This window comes from Podarcis melisellensis, assembly GCF_964234715.1.
Source record: "Podarcis melisellensis genome assembly, chromosome: 9".
Classification (NCBI taxonomy): Eukaryota; Metazoa; Chordata; class Lepidosauria; order Squamata; family Lacertidae; genus Podarcis; species Podarcis melisellensis.
The window spans coordinates 15,068,833-15,087,175 of NC_138541.1; the positions used below are offsets into that span (position 1 = coordinate 15,068,833).

The window sequence follows — 18,343 nt, forward strand, 5'->3', positions numbered from 1 at the left end:
ACATGAGTGTGAAATATGGTTTTCCTACTGTATGATCATGGATGTAATGTTGGTGGGAGACAGGGAAGGATGTCTCTTTCATACTTTACAAACTCTGCTCGGAAATATCAGGATCAAACAACATTAATAGCATGAATATTTATGAGTGCCCACATTTTTTCACTCATGTGATCCTTTGTTTTGTGCCTGGAAAATGCATGTCACAATGGCAAGTAATTTAGTATTTCCTGCTGAGTGTCTACAAACAGATTACATGAAGCGTATCTGGCTGATTTTACCCATTCCTGGATGTTTCTCTCCCATCGAAACCAACCTTTGCCACTAGTATTACCATTAGCATGGCGTCAGTCATTGCCCCTGTAATTACTGCCTTTATCAGTGAATCGTACTTTCTACTTGCATGTCAAGTTAATATTGCCCTGCCATTGCTTAATTAATTCTATGGCATGCCAGCTAAACATCTGATATACAGATATATCATGATTTGTGAAATAAGGGTGGAACTATGTAGAGTTGAACAGTAGGGCTGGGCACTATCTGGTTTTCAACATCATGATATATCACCTGCTAAACATCACAATAGACTTGTATATCACAATGTCTGAAATAAGGATGGAGCTATGTAGAGGCATTGGCTGGCTTCACAGTTTTCCCCACATTGTGATTTTTGCATAGTGTATACACACACACACACACCATGATTCACAATATATTGCCAGGTCAAAAATTATGAAACCAGTGTCACAATATGGATTTCAAACCAGCTTGGGATGATATATTGATATATCGCCCAGCCCTTTTGGAGACATGGGAATAGCAAAGCCTGAATAGCTCAGCTGGTGCTGGTAACGCCGAGGTTGCAGGTTCGATCCCTGTGTAGGACAGCTGCATTGCAGCGCGTTGGACTAGATGATCCTCAGGGTCCTCTTGTTGTTTAGTTGTGTCCAACTCTTCGTGACCCCATGGACCAGAGCACGCCAGGCACTCCTGTCTTCCCCTGCCTCCCGCAGTTTGGTCAAACTCATGCTGGTAGCTTCGAGAACACTATCCAACCATCTCGCCCTCTGTCGTCCCCTTCTCCTTGTGCCCTCCATCTTTCCCCTTCTCCTTGTGCTCTACAATTTTATAATTCTATGATTGTATGGCTGTGGTGTTGCTGCTGCTTACTGCAAGGGAGAGAGGCAAGGGAAATGCAAGGGGGAGCTGCACAGGCACAGCGCCAGTGGAACTGGCTCTGCCAGTACACCCACACAGTCACAAACTTGCTACCAGCTCATCGCTTTTCCTCCTCGAAAGCAGCAAGAAGCTTCTAGGGCTGCCTCGCTGCATCTCTGCCTTAATCATAGAATCATAGAGTTGGAATAGACCACAAGGGCCATCGAGTCCAACCCCCTGCCAAGCAGGAAACACCATCAGAGCACCATGGATGAGCTGCTCCCGTAAGGTGGCATATAAACGTAAAGAATGGAAGAAAGTATGTGATTGCAACATACCAAGAAGGAATATACACGCCAAGATACCGTGCTTTTAATATATTTGGGATGGGAAGTTCAGGGGATTCCATCTGCAGGTTACAGACAAGGTGTTACATAATTTACTCATTGCCTGGCATTAATCAGACACCTGAATAATGGATTCATATACACCCCAAGTGAAGGCATCTCTTAATCTAATGTTCTTTTCCCTTGCTTCCAACAACTGCATCGAATTTCACGTTTGTGAACTTGTTCAAAGCCACCAAGGCACGCTCGGGTAAGATTCTGCAAAGAAAATAGAAGCATCAAGTTACAACCGTCACAGAAGCTCAGAATTCTTTTAGATCCAGGTACTTGGATTGCTTGCTTTTTGTTGATGTTGTTTTGACCACAAGGCATGTTTTTAACCCAAATAACAACTCGGAAATTCATTGCTCCTTTCCTACGTGCACCCCACATACCTTTCCAGCAGCAGGCGGACTTTCACAAACGAAGGAACGAAAATCATGTTTTGATTGCAAAGAATTCCATTGATGAGTTTCTTCGCAACTATGTCAGGCTCCAGAATAGGCGACAACCTGCGGTTAAAGGAAAACACTCACTAAAATGTTGCCAGAAACATGGATATGGGGCAATTTGAGATTAGCTGTAGCAACATTGTTATAATAATTGCCAGAATGTTTCTTAAATGTTGTTAACTCTCTGCAATCCCTCCAAAAGTCTACAGTGGTACCTCAGGTTAAGTACTTAATTCGTTCCGGAGGGCCATACTTAACCTGAAACTGTTCTTAACCTGAAGCACCACTTTAGCTAATGGGGCTTCCGGCTGCCGCCACGCCGCCAGAGCATGATTTCTGTTCTCATCCTGAAGCAAAGTTCTTAACCTGAAGCACTATTTCTGGGTTAGCGGAGTCTGTAACCTGAAGCGTATGTAACCCGAGGAGCACTGTAACGGTTTCCTTTGTTGCTAGCCCATGGAATTAATCCCATAATGTCAGTGACCAACACGACCCTGAAGAGTGTGGAGCGGAGGCAGGGGACCAGGAAAGTGATCCAGGAGAAGGAGCCAGTGATTTTATGGGGTTTGATGCCACCTGCGAGGCAGGAGCCAGGGGTGGGGGTGGGGGGACTCAGCGCAGTCTGAGACAGAGGAAGTCGTACTACATGTGGTGGTGGAAGAATAAGAATCTGTTCAGCCAACAGATATGTCAGTAGACTATGGTGACCATATTTTTTTCCAATGAATCCAGAGACTGTCATTCATGTTTTTCTTGAACAGGAGCAGCTGTTTCAAAAGGGGATTTATTTTTTAAAAAGGAAAAGAGCCCTTCTCATTACTTACCTTGATCTTGGATTTTTAATAAAGCCAGTGTTAATAAACACTGGACAAAGGCATGAAGTTTTTATCCCATCCTTTCCCAAAGCAGACAGTTCTTGAGTCAGACTTTTGTGAAACCCAACAGCAGCAAACTTGCTTGAGCTAAGGGGAAGAGGAGATTTGGGAGATCTTTGAAAACATTTCCTAGCTATTATTATTATTATTAATTTATTAATCACCGTCTACACAACCATTTCAAGATGTTGTACAATAAAAGCAGGAAAAAACAGTTAATAGCACACACAAAACAGCTGATACATTTAATACAACTTCTAAAAAAATGACACTCATAGCAAAGACCTATTTGTCCACCTGAGAAAGTCCTGAAAATACGTTTTGACAAGAAACTCCACTGTATTCAGTGGGACTGACTTCTGAGTAGGGATTTGGATCAGTGTTCTGTACCATTCAGAAGAAAAATGTGTCCAGCTGTGGGCGCCTAGAATCAAAGAGTTTTAAGGGATCCCAAATGTCATCTAGTCCAGTCACCCTGCAATGCAGGAATATCTCAATGCCTGTGACATCTCAACAGGGATACTATTCCACAGAACAGAGACAGTCACACTAAAAGCCCTGCTACTGTAGAGATCTTTGGAACTTGCCGGAGAAATGTTCCCACAGACATCGATTGGGTGTGTAAGGGATAAGGCAGTCTCTCAGGTAACCCGGTCTTGAGCTGTAAAGGACCTTATCTATTTGTACTAACACCATGAACTAGAGCCCGTAGCAGATTGATATACATTACCCAATGTATGTGCAACATGCAAGCTTTCAAAATATAGCCGCTATCAAGGAATTGCTAAGACAGATAATACTAGAGAATTAGTAACAAACTTACAGCAAATAAATCACTTATAATTGACCAAAGTTCTTCACAACACTTAAACTGATTTCAGTGGGTTTACCCTGAATATGCCTTTGTTGGATATCACCCACAAGGAAAGACATAGTGATAACAGCAAGAACCTTTATTGAACTACAGAACTGGACAACAGGGGCAAAGCAACTGCTTATATACATTTCTGAAGGCCTGGGCCACTCCCACTCCCAACGTGATTGGCAGCCTAAACTTCCAAGCTGCGAATCATAAGTCAGAGTTTAAGGGCCAATGGCAGAGGCCCAAATCCTGAAATGTCCTGTAATTGGATATCATGTATCCAATCAGAACACAGGGGCTGAGAATCCTTAGTCCAGACTCAAGCTCAGGCAAACACAGACCACTGAAGACATAACAATTTTGTTCTAGACTAATCGGAGCATTCTTTGGTATGAACAGAAATGTTTCTATTACACTCACCAATAAGACACCAGAAAAGGGACTGTCAGGTGCCCACCAGCTGATGCAACAGTGACAATATGGCCATGGTTCTTTGCCATCATTGCTGGCAGGAATGCTTTTGTTGTCTTGAAGTTTGAAAAGAAAGGGGAAGACATTGTTAGATTCCCACATATCTAGTATTTCCTTTTGTTATATTCCTTTTTGTTTATATGCTGCTTATTGGCCTAAAGAGCATATTATCGCAAGTGAAATATTCAATAAAAATGTAACAGAAATCAAACAAATATTTCAATGCCCCACAAATACCCCGTAATCACGCTGGATGCAAGTTCATGAACCACATTCACACTTTACCTAGAGTTCCATGTCTAGCTTGGAAGATGAGTTCACTCACTCTGTCCACAAACAAACCTGTCCAGGTTTACGCCCACATCCCATCAGCTGCCCCAGTTTCTAAGCTAGGAGCAAGCTCATCCACAACCATTTGCCCATGGTGAGTTTCTGCACCCTTGTCACACCCTGATGGAGTGCCTCAAACAGAACTTCCCCATTGGGGCTGGCCTGCAGTGGTACGCCACCATCAGATGCTACGGATCTGACATGGCAGGAAAAGGAAGGAAGCATCTTCATTCACTTTGCTGGAGATGCTCTATGACATTAACCTCAGGGGTGATGAGGACCAAAAAGGAGCTACGCTGATCGCCCAAGATCTTTATGGAATCAAAGAACTGTAGTGTTGGAAAAGACCTTCAGATCAAGAGTCTCGTGCTCTACCAGCTGAGCTATCCCAACTGTCTATGAAAAATGAATTTTAAATCCAGGCAATGGCTACTTCCTTGCATGCCCTGCTTGCAAGGCATTTTCTGCCTAGGGTTTTTGGGGTGGAGGAGACAGTCATCCCCCCCTTAAACAGTTTGCTTTTGAAAATATGTTTGCTTTTGGGGAAAGGGGTGTAGCTTGATGATTTTGAAGACCAGCTCAGTGTTGGCCTCCAAACGAATAGATTCCCTCCCTGGAAATCAGTTTAAGTTATGGCAAAGTGTGTATTAACCATAATATTTAGCATGTAAATAATATAAGTGCATTGGTCATGGTTTAGTTTGGATTATCAGGTATAACTGATGCAGTGTATTAGTACTTTTTAATGTATTAGGCTGGCCTCGACCAGAGCCAGGGCTTTTTCGGCTATGGCCTCGATCTGGTGGAGCGCTCTGTCACAAGAGATTAGGGCCCTGTGGGACTTGGCATCTTTCCACAGGGCCTGCAAGACGGAGCTGTTCCACCAGGCCTTTGGCCAAGGCACAGTCTGACCCTCACTCTCCTTCTGTAATCCTCATAGAACTCTAGCCCAATGGTTGCCAATAATTTGATTCTGAACTGATTTTAGAATGTATTTTCATTAATTGACTGTGTGATTTTATGTACACTCTGCTATTTTTACTTGTTGTTAGCCGCTCTGAGTCCGGCTTTGGCTGGGGTGGGCTGGATATAAATAAATTGTTGTTGTTTTTATTCTTATTCTTATTCTTCTTCTTATTATTATTATTACCCTAAACATTTTGTGAATCTAAGTTTAGCCTCATTGAGGGGCAGTATTTCAATATGTGTAGGACAATGAGAGTACCCTTAAACATTTTTTTTAATAGAGAAAAAGCACCGATTAGCAGTCCCATAACAATATTTACCCAGTGATGAGCGAGCACGTTGACCTCAAACGTTTTCTGTATTTGCTTGTCCTGGGTGGAAAGGAGATCTGCTGTTGCTACCAGACCGGCATTATTCACTAAAATACTGACATCTCCTATGTCTCTTTTCACCTTTAAAATGTGACAAACGAGAAGAGCAGCCAGGATTAGATTTACAGTCACAGAATCCATAGGCAGGCAATACCTTTAGTGTGGCATCTGAATATAGACTGCATTTTTAATCAAGACTTATATTGGCTTATATCTTGATCAGGTTCCTAAATTAAATGGGCTTAGATTTTCAAATGTTTCATGCCAGGCAGAGGAACCTTGGCAATGTTTTCCTCCTGAACAAGCCCCCCCCCCCTGATTTATAGCAGGAAAAACAATTCTCAAAGTCATAAAAAGGGGGAATTACATACACTGCCCTTGAAGGCTGAGAAAACACAATTAGGAATGGGCAAATAGTAAAATGATACCATGGGCCTTTCTTAAACTTGAGCCACAGGGTAAAAGGCCAAGAGCAAATGGTTTTGAAAACAACTGGCTGGAGAAGGGGGGGAGTGTAAACAGGGGAAGAGACTTTTTTCTTCACTTTTTATTTTGAGGCTGTAAACTGTTCCTTCCTTTTACTTTGAGGAGATTTATCCTTCTAAAAAGCTATATATGATAATGTATGAAATATATTAGCTTAAATATATTGGCTTAAATGTAATTATGCAAAGGATTTAAGAAATGCTAGATTCATAGAGTCATATTGCAATAGGAGACCAGAGGGGCAAATGAGCCTAGCCCCCCTTGCCAGACAGGAGACGCCATCGAACACTTCTGATATATAGTTGTCAGGCATTTGTTTAAAAGACCCTCAAATGAAGGAGATCTTTCAATGATGATTAACTCAAGATCCTTGAAGATAAAAATTTAAGATTAACCATTTGTTTTAGAAGGCAATAGGGCAAGGAGGGCAAGAGGTGAGCTGGTAATTAAGATTCCATGTAAGATATATTATTACTTATTTGTCATTTATATATAGCTCTTTGTCTCCCTTATAAGGACAGGAGGATATGGGTGTATCTTTTTGTGATTAGTTATAGCAATCAGCCAATAGGAAATCCAACCAGGCTGATTGAACAGAGGCAGCCCAAGGAGGAGCAAAGGGGGGCTGGATTAAGGGAATATAAGTGCTGGCCATAATGGCAGGAGGCCAGGCCAGAGCTTGGTAACCATATACCACTGAGCCTCTCATTTATTTGTCTGACAAATAAATTATTATTTTAATTTCTCTGTTGCTGCGTTGAATATTTCATTCCAGCTAAGCGTTAACCACAAGCAGGGTGCTACATTTTATGGTGCCTGCGACTCGGATAAGTGGTCTGCTGGAACGCAGCCCCTTCGCCCTATTGGACAGGGTACAAGAGAGAGGATCTCTAAACTGCTTCCCAGCGCGCACTGGTAAATTTTTCCAGGGGGAATGCAGAAGTCTCGTCTGTCTGATACCCTGCTCACTGGCGGCGACGGACCGGGTGAAACAGGCAACCAGCTAAGGGTAAGTGCACTAAGGGGTTTTGGCCCTCCAATTAATTGGGAGGAAGAGAAGTCCTGATCAAACTTCTGCGTCTCAGTAAAGGGGAACTGAGTACGCTAGGTGGCTGGGTACATCAGATGGTGATCTGGTGTAGGGAAAAGGGAAGATTGGGAGGTAGAGTGTGGTTGAAGTATCTAGCGCATTGCATGTGTGAGAAAGTACAATGTGTAGCTGACCTAAGTGTGGAGTGAGTACTACTTCGTTTCCCAGTAAGGCGTGTGTGTGAGTGACTGAGTGGATACTTCACAGGGCCATACAATGGGAGTTGGGGGTTCAAAGGGGGAAATACACCTCTTGAATGTATGTTAAATAATTTTAAGAAAGCCTTCTCAGGGGCATATGGAGTCAAAATGACGCCAGAGCGCTTGAGAACGTTATGTGAATTAGGGTAGCCAAAACAAAGTACTGGATGGCCATCCCAGGGAACCTTTGATATAAATTTAGTAAGCAAACTTTGGTCTAACATCACCAAAGAAACTGGAGGGTGCCCAGAACAATTTTCATATATAGATTCCTGGCTGAGCACATTAAATAAATAAAAAATCCTCCATGGATAAGGGAATGCAAAGTCCAACGATGCAAATTATTGGCTGTAAAAGCCGAAGTTAGGAAAGGAATCTTGCCAAATAAACTCAAACCCATTTTTGAGGGACCAGAGGAAGAGGTGCTTCCACCTCCACCCTATGCTCCACATCGAAGGGAGCCTAATTCAAACCCTCCACCAGTTGTAACCCCAAGGCAAGAAAGTGGAACGAATAATGGGGGTGGAGTCACAGAGCTTGATTCCTTGATAGATTATGATAAATATCTTCAGGAGGCATTGGAGTCCTATAATGAAGCCCAAGCAGAAGTGGTTATTCCACCTGTGAGTCCCAGTAGAACTCCATCTACAGTCTCTTTTAGTGGAACAACTGATTGCCTACCCCAAACCCCTGTACATCCAAGTCCTAGAGAATTATTACAGAAGTTACAGGGAGACCTTAATCGGTCAGCAAGCAATACAGCCAGGCGTATAAAGCTGCTAAAAGAACGCCTTGGGACAAATACCATCCCCTATGATTTGAGGCCCCTAGAGCAAAGTGAAGAAAAAGGTCACGTAGTAGCCCCTCTTAGAAGAGTATTTGATGCACTTGAGGAGCCTGTGCTGGTTAATGGGCAACCTGGACCACGGCCACCTCGAACTTCAACCCTGCAATGTATTCCATTCACAACTACAGATCTGATGAATTGGAAAACACCCCATCTTTCGCAGAAAAACCTCAGGCTATGATGGACTTGGTGACCTCAATAGTAATAGTCCTATTTGGACCGATTGTCGCCAGCTCCTGAATACTCTTTTCACCACTGAGGAAAGGAGAGACATAATTGAAAAGGCACAGATATATTTGCGTGAGCAGGCCAGAGTGGGAAATATTTATAATATTGACCATCATCTCCAGGACAACTTTCCCTTGGAAGATCCTAATTGGGATCCAAACAATGCAATTCACCTGGCCAGGCTTACTACCTACCGCCAGACGCTTGTGCAAGGCATCTGCAGGGCATGCCAGAAGCCCACTAATATGTCTAAAGCAGGGGTGTCAAACTCAAATTCATCGGGGGCCGCATCAACAGTTTGGTCACCCTCAAAGGGCCGGTTGTATCTGTAGGACTATGTGTCCACTCTTTATTTGTATGGTGCATGTATGGGGACATATTTATACTACTGCTGGCATTATATCACTCCGTTTCTCCTCTCTTCTACAATGGGAATAACCATGGCCTACCTCCTAGGATTGTTGTGAGATCACATTAAGTGTGTGCAGTCGGGTACTGCTGCTGCAAGGCTGAAAACAAGAAACCAGCTCCCTAAAATACAAGCTGGCAATAGCCCATTATGTGGGTCAGAGGCGGCTCTGGTGCAAGTTCAGCTTTTCTGCGGAGCTCAGAGAGGCATTTGCCACCCTAACCCACCACGCTCCGTTGGCCCCAGTGTCTGTTGCGTGTGCCCCCGGGGGGGGGATGATTGCCACGAGGCTTCCGGCAGGTGCTTCACCCAGGAGGGAGAGGGCCCAGCCTGCCTCCATCTCTTACGGCCCTGCACCCCAGGGACCAGGCCGGGCTGTGCCAAGCCTGCAAAGGAAAAGCACAGGCTGCTTTAATATCCCCATGTGCTTGCTGACCCATAACACTGTTTCGTGTTCGGTGCGCACCCACAAAAAGACTTAAGTTGTCACCTTTTGAGTTCCTGTATGGGAGGCCGCCCTCCTTTGTTCAGGATATTCCAACTGACCTCAAACAAATAGGAGACCATGTGACACAGGGACAAGTGCAATCTCTCCCGTGTTTTTGTCTCTCTCCCGTGTTTGTTTGTTTTTTATCTTAACAGGTGGGCCCTCAAGCACACGCCGTGCAGCATTGCCAAGCCGATTCATCAGCTCCAGGCTGGCATAGCATATGGGTGAAAGAGTGGAAACGTGATCCACTTGCACCTAAGTGGCGTGGACCTTACACCGTCCTGCTCTCTATTCTAACAGCGGTGAAGGTAGCTGAGGTGACCCCCTGGATTCATCACTCTCGTTTGAAGAAGTCCGGAGGCAGTTGGACGTGCAAAGGTGACCCCTCTAATCCTTTAAAACTGACTCTCTCCAAAAACCCCTGTATCTAGCCCTACCGGGAACGGGTTAGGTCACGGGCAACATTAGACGACCGGCCTGCTGCAGCCACAACCTGGAAGCTGGCTGACCTGCGCACGCCTGAAGCTTGAGGAGCAAACCAGCAATTGTGAACGGGAAGATTCTCTTATACAATTGATTGACTGCCCCCTTGTGGAACAATTATCAGAGATATTACACATTGGGGATTCTTGGGATATATGTTTTGGTCTTGGTGGTTCCCCATTTCTGTCACTGGGGGAATTATATTGGGACTAATAATTATTTGCTATCACAATAAGGTAATCTTTTGTGGAAGGAATGCATATGCTAGACATCAACATGATTTTATTATTAATCCTGATCCCTTGGGAAAGGGAAGGGTCCTTGAATCTGACCAAATTTGCTAAATATGGATTCAGCCATGACCACAATATGTGGGTAGGTTTAGCTGAAATGGTACCCAATGTTGCAAATAGGACCAATTGCCTTGTTTGCTCTCTTGGGCCAGATGATTCAGAGGGAGGTATGCCCTTATTACCAATACCATTAAGTGCCATTGGTATGGTAAGCGAAATGCCACACCAAACAGAAGTACAGAATTTCCCCGGTTGGAACTCAACTAAACCAATACGAGTTATACCTGTGCAAGGGGAAATCTGTGTGCATAAATCATCAGATGCAGCTGATCCTACCATGATAGGCTCTTCTCATTGCCACTATACTTGGGATTATATTAAGAATAGTCAAACCTGGGCAAACGGTACTACGTATCGAACTCGGAATACCTTGCCCTGTGCACCTCCTTTTATTTATGCATGGAAAGTGGTATGGAACATAACTGTGACAGAAAAAGGCAATCTAACATACTGCACTGTGAACTCTCTACCTCTTTTGATATTTTCGCCTTCTGTACTCCACGTACCAAAAACCTCAGACCCGATGGTTGTGGTGGATATGTGGAGAATGGGCATACAAGAAACTCCCTTCCAAATGGAGTGGGACTTGTTTCCTGGGATGGGTATTACCACCAATGTGGATTATGCCCACTAGTTCAGCTAAGCGAACACGAAGGAATGCTGATATTTCTCGTATAGCAGGAGGAAGTACCCAAAGTTGGAGCGGTACTGATGATTGGCCACCAGAGCGCATTATAGCCTATTATGATCCTGCCTCCTGGAATCCTGGTGAGCTCATACAAGGGGCACGGGATCCTATTTATAATCTAAACAGAATAATTCGATTGCAAGCAGTAGTGGAACTTGTAACCAATGCAACGGCCCAGAGTTTGAGACTTATTGCACAACAGTTGGATGAAAGTAGAGCCGCCATTTTGCAGCTGAAAATGGGAATGGATTATGTACTTGCCAGGCAGGGAGGCCTATGTGGAGTCTTGAACTTGACAGGGAATGCCTGTTGCTTTAACATTTCTGATAATGGTGAGGCAATCCGTGTGTTGGCTACAAAGATGGAGAATATAGCACATGTCCAAGTACAAACATGGGAAGGATGGGATATGGGATGGCTCACCAATTGGTTACCTAATGTTGCGGGACTCAAAGGGATATTATTGTCTTGCTTGTTTTTCTTGACGGTAGTAATAATGGTTTTATGTATGGTGCCATGTATCATCTCATGTTTTAGAAGTACAATTAGCAAGATGATTTCGAATGAAACTCTACCTCATATCATGGCCCTATACAGAGCTTTACCTCAGGAATATGATGAAGATCAAGCTATCAAGGACGCTTGGTAAGCAAGGTCCTTGAGCTTGAAAGGGGGGAATGTGGCATCTGAATATAGACTGCATTTTTAATCAAGACTTATATTGGCTTATATCTTGATCAGGTTCCTAAATTAAATGGGCTTAGATTTTCAAATGTTTCATGCCAGGCAGAGGAACCTTGGCAATGTTTTCCTCCTGAACAAGCCCCCCCCCCCTGATTTATAGCAGGAAAAACAATTCTCAAAGTCATAAAAAGGGGGAATTACATACACTGCCCTTGAAGGCTGAGAAAACACAATTAGGAATGGGCAAATAGTAAAATGATACCATGGGCCTTTCTTAAACTTGAGCCACAGGGTAAAAGGCCAAGAGCAAATGGTTTTGAAAACAACTGGCTGGAGAAGGGGGGGAGTGTAAACAGGGGAAGAGACTTTTTTCTTCACTTTTTATTTTGAGGCTGTAAACTGTTCCTTCCTTTTACTTTGAGGAGATTTATCCTTCTAAAAAGCTATATATGATAATGTATGAAATATATTAGCTTAAATATATTGGCTTAAATGTAATTATGCAAAGGATTTAAGAAATGCTAGATTCATAGAGTCATATTGCAATAGGAGACCAGAGGGGCAAATGAGCCTAGCCCCCCTTGCCAGACAGGAGACGCCATCGAACACTTCTGATATATAGTTGTCAGGCATTTGTTTAAAAGACCCTCAAATGAAGGAGATCTTTCAATGATGATTAACTCAAGATCCTTGAAGATAAAAATTTAAGATTAACCATTTGTTTTAGAAGGCAATAGGGCAAGGAGGGCAAGAGGTGAGCTGGTAATTAAGATTCCATGTAAGATATATTATTACTTATTTGTCATTTATATATAGCTCTTTGTCTCCCTTATAAGGACAGGAGGATATGGGTGTATCTTTTTGTGATTAGTTATAGCAATCAGCCAATAGGAAATCCAACCAGGCTGATTGAACAGAGGCAGCCCAAGGAGGAGCAAAGGGGGGCTGGATTAAGGGAATATAAGTGCTGGCCATAATGGCAGGAGGCCAGGCCAGAGCTTGGTAACCATATACCACTGAGCCTCTCATTTATTTGTCTGACAAATAAATTATTATTTTAATTTCTCTGTTGCTGCGTTGAATATTTCATTCCAGCTAAGCGTTAACCACAAGCAGGGTGCTACATTAGTATTATAGGACTAAACAAAATATCACAAAATAGTGAGAAGGTCTTTGAGGACTCCAGAGCTCTTCAGACTGGATATAACATAAAGGGGAGGGGGATGAGAGAAAGGGGGAGCACACACAAAAACAAACAAACAAACAAACAAACAAACAAACAAACAGATCTCACCTTCTCTGCAGCACTGTAGATTTCCTCTCTGACGCTGCAGTCCACAACAGAGGCATGAACTGTGGCTCCCAGATTTCTGCACTCTTCAGCTGTTTCCTCAATGCCATGCTATGCCATGCAGAAAGGGAGAAAAATGGCTCATTTCCTTGCATTCCGTACATAACTGAGTGTCTAGCTAGGATCTGGGAGACCAGAATTCAAAGTCCCACTTAGCCCTTGAGCCAGTCACTGCCTTTCAGGGGCAAAATCATGTACGCCATGGGTAGGCAAACTAAGGCCCGGGGGCCGGATCTGGCCCAATCGCCTTCTAAATCCAGCCCACGGACAGTGTGTTTTTACATGAGTAGAATGTGTCCTTTTATTTAAAATGCATCTCTGGGTTATTTGTGGGGCATAGGAATTCATTCATTCCCCCCCCTTCAAAATATAGTCTGACCCCCTCCCACAAGGCCTGAGGAAATGTTTGCTGACCACTGAGGTACGCCATCACAGAGGGAAGGTGGTATATATGGAATACTACATAAGTTAACTAAATACAGCAGGGAAAGGTTTAAAATGGGGCCAAGAAACCTGTGGCCTTCCAGATCAACAACTGCCATCATTCCTGGCCATTAGCCAAGCTATCTGGGGATGATAGGAACTGGAGTCCAACGGCAGCTGTGTGGGGCACAGGTTCCTCACCTCTGGTTTATTAAGAGCAGGGTCTTAGCCCAAGAACCTATCCAAATACGCAACCTCAGAATACACCACATAGCAAAGAGAAGAGCATATTCAGAGTGCTTTCCCTTTAGTATCAAGTGACCACACTTCATCCATGCACATCTGAGCTTAGAGGTCTCCCACATTGCCACTGGCCGTAGAGTACAAAAATCACACCTGGCTCCTTCCATCTTGTACATATTATTATTATTAGAGTGGTACCTCGGGTTAAGTACGTAATTCGTTCCGGAGGTCCGTACTTAACCTGAAACTGTTCTTAACCTGAAGCACCACTATAGCTAATGGGGCCTCCTGCTGCGGCCGCACCACCGGAGCACGATTTCTGTTCTCAACCTGAAGCAAAGTTCTTAACCTGAAGCACTATTTCTGGGTTAGCAGAGTATGTAACCTGAAGCGTATGTAGCCTGAGGTACCACTGTATTATTATTATTATTACTATTATTATTAAATTTGTATACTGCCCTACATCAAAGGTCCACTTAGACCTATGGCAGGGGCTGGTATACTGGCCCTGTCTCTGTCTTCCAGGCGGGGATAGCTTGACCACTCCGATAAAACCCAGGAATTGATCACTCAGTTTTCGGATTAGGGTTTTGGCTAATGCACATAGAAATAGGCTCCATTTGGATGGGCCATCCCCACATGGATGGCACCTGGGTCTGTCAAGCCTCCATTTTAGTTTCCCACATGCCTCACTCATACCTAACTAGACCAGCCTGGGGCAAGCGTGTAGCTTTATTTTATTTTTTTACTTGTAGTGTTTATATCCTATCTGTCATCTGCAACAGGAGAAAAAGAAAACAAAAACCCAGCTACACAACTCTGATTATCTGCCAATTCGCTCCCCCTCTCACTCTATTCAAAACATGTCTGACAATTGACAAGGGGGCAGTGTTCAAATATTTCACCTTCAAACCTTTTTACTAATGAGAATGAGGGCTTTGTTGCCAGCACTGCATCCGCAGAGTCAGAGTCTTTATCGTGAACATAAATCCAAACCATTTTAAGACATAAAAGAAAAAGTGGCTCAACTCCCAACTTGCCTTTTTAAATCATCTATTTCCCACAGTGCTTCTTGTTAAAGAATGGGAGGTGTCTGATGCATGGTTGACCTACGAAGAAATATCTCAGGACCACAATACGGCAAGGACCACCTTTTTCCATATGAATCTATCCTGAGGCCCTTCTTCGTGTGCCTCCTCCTCGAGAGGTCCGGAGGGCGGCAACATGAGAACGGGGCCTTCTCTGCAGTGGCTCCCCGTCTGTGGAATGCTCTCCCCAGGGAAGTTCACCCGGTGCCTTCATTATACACCTTTAGGCACCAGGCAAAAACATTCCTTTTTAACCAGAACTTTGGTTGATCTGACTGACATCCTATGCCCTTTTAAAATGTGGCTCTTTTTTGGATGTGTGTGTGTGTGTTATTGGGTTGCTGTTTTTATTCTGATTATACATATTGTGGTTTTTATGTTGATTTTTTCTGTGAACTGTCCTGAGACCTCTGGGTCTAGGGCGGTATGTAAATTCAATAAATAATAACAAAACAACAACAACAACAATCTGCCCAATGTTGCAAAAGAGTATTGAGAGCTGCCATTGTAGATTTTACTCCATCTTCCCACACAAAGATCAGAAGCTACCATTATAAGCAAACACGGAGTGCAGCCCTAGGCATATTTGCGTGCCAAGGCTCCATGGCTTCTCATTCCTGGAAGGATAAATAACTAGACAGTACACATTATGCTAGTTTTATGGGATTAAATAGGGCCACAACTTGGTTGGCTACAGATGTGTAGGTTTTGGCCATAGGCATTGAGGTAAGTCACTGCAAATATCACTCCAGCCCATCAGCTGGAAGTATCTCCAAGGGTGAAGCCAACCTATGACCCATGTCAAATCAGGGCATCCCCCAAGTGGTTGCCTTTGGAGGAGTGGAAAGGCCCTAGCCCCCATCTGGGCGTCAGACAGGAGCCATCCCTTCCGGATCCTTTTAACAGGATACCCTTACCTGTCAAAAGGGTGGCAGGGGACGATCCAGCCTGCCATACACCAATCCTGGGAGCATCCCCATGACCTGCCCGCAAATCTGCCTGCCGCAGAAGGGCAAACGGACTTAATGAAGGAGCACAGTACATCCCACTGAAGTCAATGGAGTTTCTTTCCAGGAAAACATGAGTAGGACTGACTGCAAATGATTCTAAGAACCCAGGAAGCCTGCTAGCCATTATTTCCACACACACCAGCATTTACCATTCCCATTCGTTATAGGGTTTCAAAGGGGGAGCTCTTTTGTACCTTGTTTAGATCCCAGAGCACCAGTTTGCTCTGCCGTTTGGCAAATTCATAGGCGGTGAGTCTTCCGATGCCGTGTCCCGCTCCAGTGATAAGCACAATCTCACCACTGACAGATTTTCTTTTCACAGGAATAAAAAGTTTCACACAAGCTTCCAGGTACGAATAGATTATAATGCCTATGAGCCACAGGAGTTCCAGTATGAGATTCATTTTAATTTCTCCTCCTCGTCTGTGACTTAGCTGACAGCTGGGAGGACTTTGTAATACAACAGGCTATTCATTTACTAAGTTTTTTTGTGTGTGTGCGTTTAATGGTGATGAACAAGGGGGGGGGGAGGCGGGGAACCCACACCCAGCTGCTTAGAAGGATGCAATTTCTATATTAGCAATTAACCTATGTGATTATATATTGCACACTATTGTAAGCAAACCTGCTCATAAATGTAGATTGCAGATGGTGACAGATCTTAGTTGTTTGTGGGCTTTATATTTAGTTGTGTAATAATAATAATAATAAAATTTATTTATACCCCGCCCTCCCCAGCCAAGACCGGGCTCAGGGCGGCTAACACCAGGGATAAAAACAATTGATTAAAATACAACTTAAAAACCAGATTAAAATACAATATTAAAATGCAGCCTCATTTCAGTAGAAACTCAATTCCTTCCTATCTCATTTGTTCTCCAGGGAGCTCAAGGCACCGTACATGGTTCTCCCTTTCCTCAGTTTCCTCTCACAACAACACTGTGAAGTAGGCTAGGCTGAGAAATAGTGACTGACTTTGAACCTTGGTGTACAGAGGCAGAAATCCTCTTTATATTTGTCTCACTTTCACTCACTTGTGTTCACCATGCCACTGTTGTTGGTTTTTTTATTTTTAAAAAAAACCTTTTTAACAATGTCATCTCAAAGGTTGCAGAAATATTTGCAGTTCTGCAGCACTTTTCAACATACAAATTACTTTGAAAATTATGTAATGCATTGGACTTTTTTTTACACCCTTCCCACATGACTTAATATAAACTGAGATCAGCAGTTATGTATGTGTGCCGCTTCCTTGAAGGTTACTGAAGAAACAAAGTAGTGTGGCAGTGGCACAGCTTACAGAGAAGCTCAAAGGTCCAAAGGAAAGCACATGAAAGTGTGTCTTTGTCCTCCAGGGAGCTCAAGGCACCATACATGGTTCTCCCCCTGGGGTAGTCGCTACCTTTTAACCTACCTTACAGGGTTGTTGTGAAGATGAAATGGGTGGAGGAACAATGGAATAATGGGTGTGTGGGTGTGGGTGTGGGTATATATATATATATATATATATATATATATAGCTAGAGGACTCTCCCCCATTAAAGCTCTCTGACCTGCTGCAGTTTTGGGAGTGTAGCAGGACCCCCCCCCCAATCATTCAGTTTGTACAAACTTCACACACACTCAAATCACACACTACATACGCTACGCTTCTGTTCTAAATTCATAGAAAATCAACCATACATCGGATTTGCACTGTTCCACTTTTATTTTACTCCATGAAGGAAGGACTACAAAATGGGGAAGGTTTGATACAGGGCAGCCATAATCCCTTGAGCATACCAGCGCATCCACAGGAGCCCTGCCCAGTTGCTATGCCAACCCTGATGGTCCTAGACAGAAGACCATCAAGATCACAAAGAACTTGCATATGGGAGTGGATTCAGCACAGACTGGAACAAAGGACAATAATCAGCTCTTCCCTCTGGGGGCAGGAAACTGCAAACTCCCCTCTGTCACCTGGAAAGTACTCATGGGGAGGGGAAAAGGGGGAACCAGCCAGGTGACAGGACACTCAGGTTACCACCACAACTCCTCCCTCAACCCCTCCTTTCTGTGATGTATGTATGATGTTTCTGGGGGTGGTCTTGATCTACAGGGTGGCAATTTCAAAGGTCTTTATGAGACCTGGCACACCAGTTTTCTGGGTCCTCCTCTCTCCTGCAAGTGAGGGGAGCACCCTGTTGCAACAGTTCAATAAAGGCCAAGCCTACAAGCTGCTGTTTTGCTCCAAGTTATCCTGGTTGGTGTCTTTGTTTTAGTCCAAGGGAGCCCTTGGATTTTCCCGTTAACAGGAGCAGCCTGTTGCACAGTGGAGCAACTCAATTTGAGAAAGGACCTTTAAAAATGAGGGCTGGGAGACAGAATCAAGCTGTTTAAAATGCTCTCTGCAGGCCCAGTGA

General features: G+C 43.8%; 1 protein-coding gene across 1 annotated transcript; it reads right to left on the reverse strand.

Annotated features, from left to right (window-relative positions):
* Positions 1-1,505: 1,505 nt before the first annotated feature.
* Positions 1,506-16,390, reverse strand: LOC309377690 (estradiol 17-beta-dehydrogenase 11-like). The gene is made up of 7 exons (XM_081925327.1): positions 16,136-16,390; positions 13,121-13,228; positions 5,818-5,949; positions 4,151-4,257; positions 2,818-2,955; positions 1,937-2,053; positions 1,506-1,760 (listed from the first exon to the last, which is right to left on the reverse strand). Exons 1-7 carry the CDS (start codon positions 16,343-16,345, stop codon positions 1,670-1,672), a joined length of 903 nt encoding a protein of 300 aa, XP_081781453.1. The 5' UTR covers positions 16,346-16,390; the 3' UTR covers positions 1,506-1,669.
* Between the last annotated feature and the right edge of the window lie 1,953 nt (positions 16,391-18,343).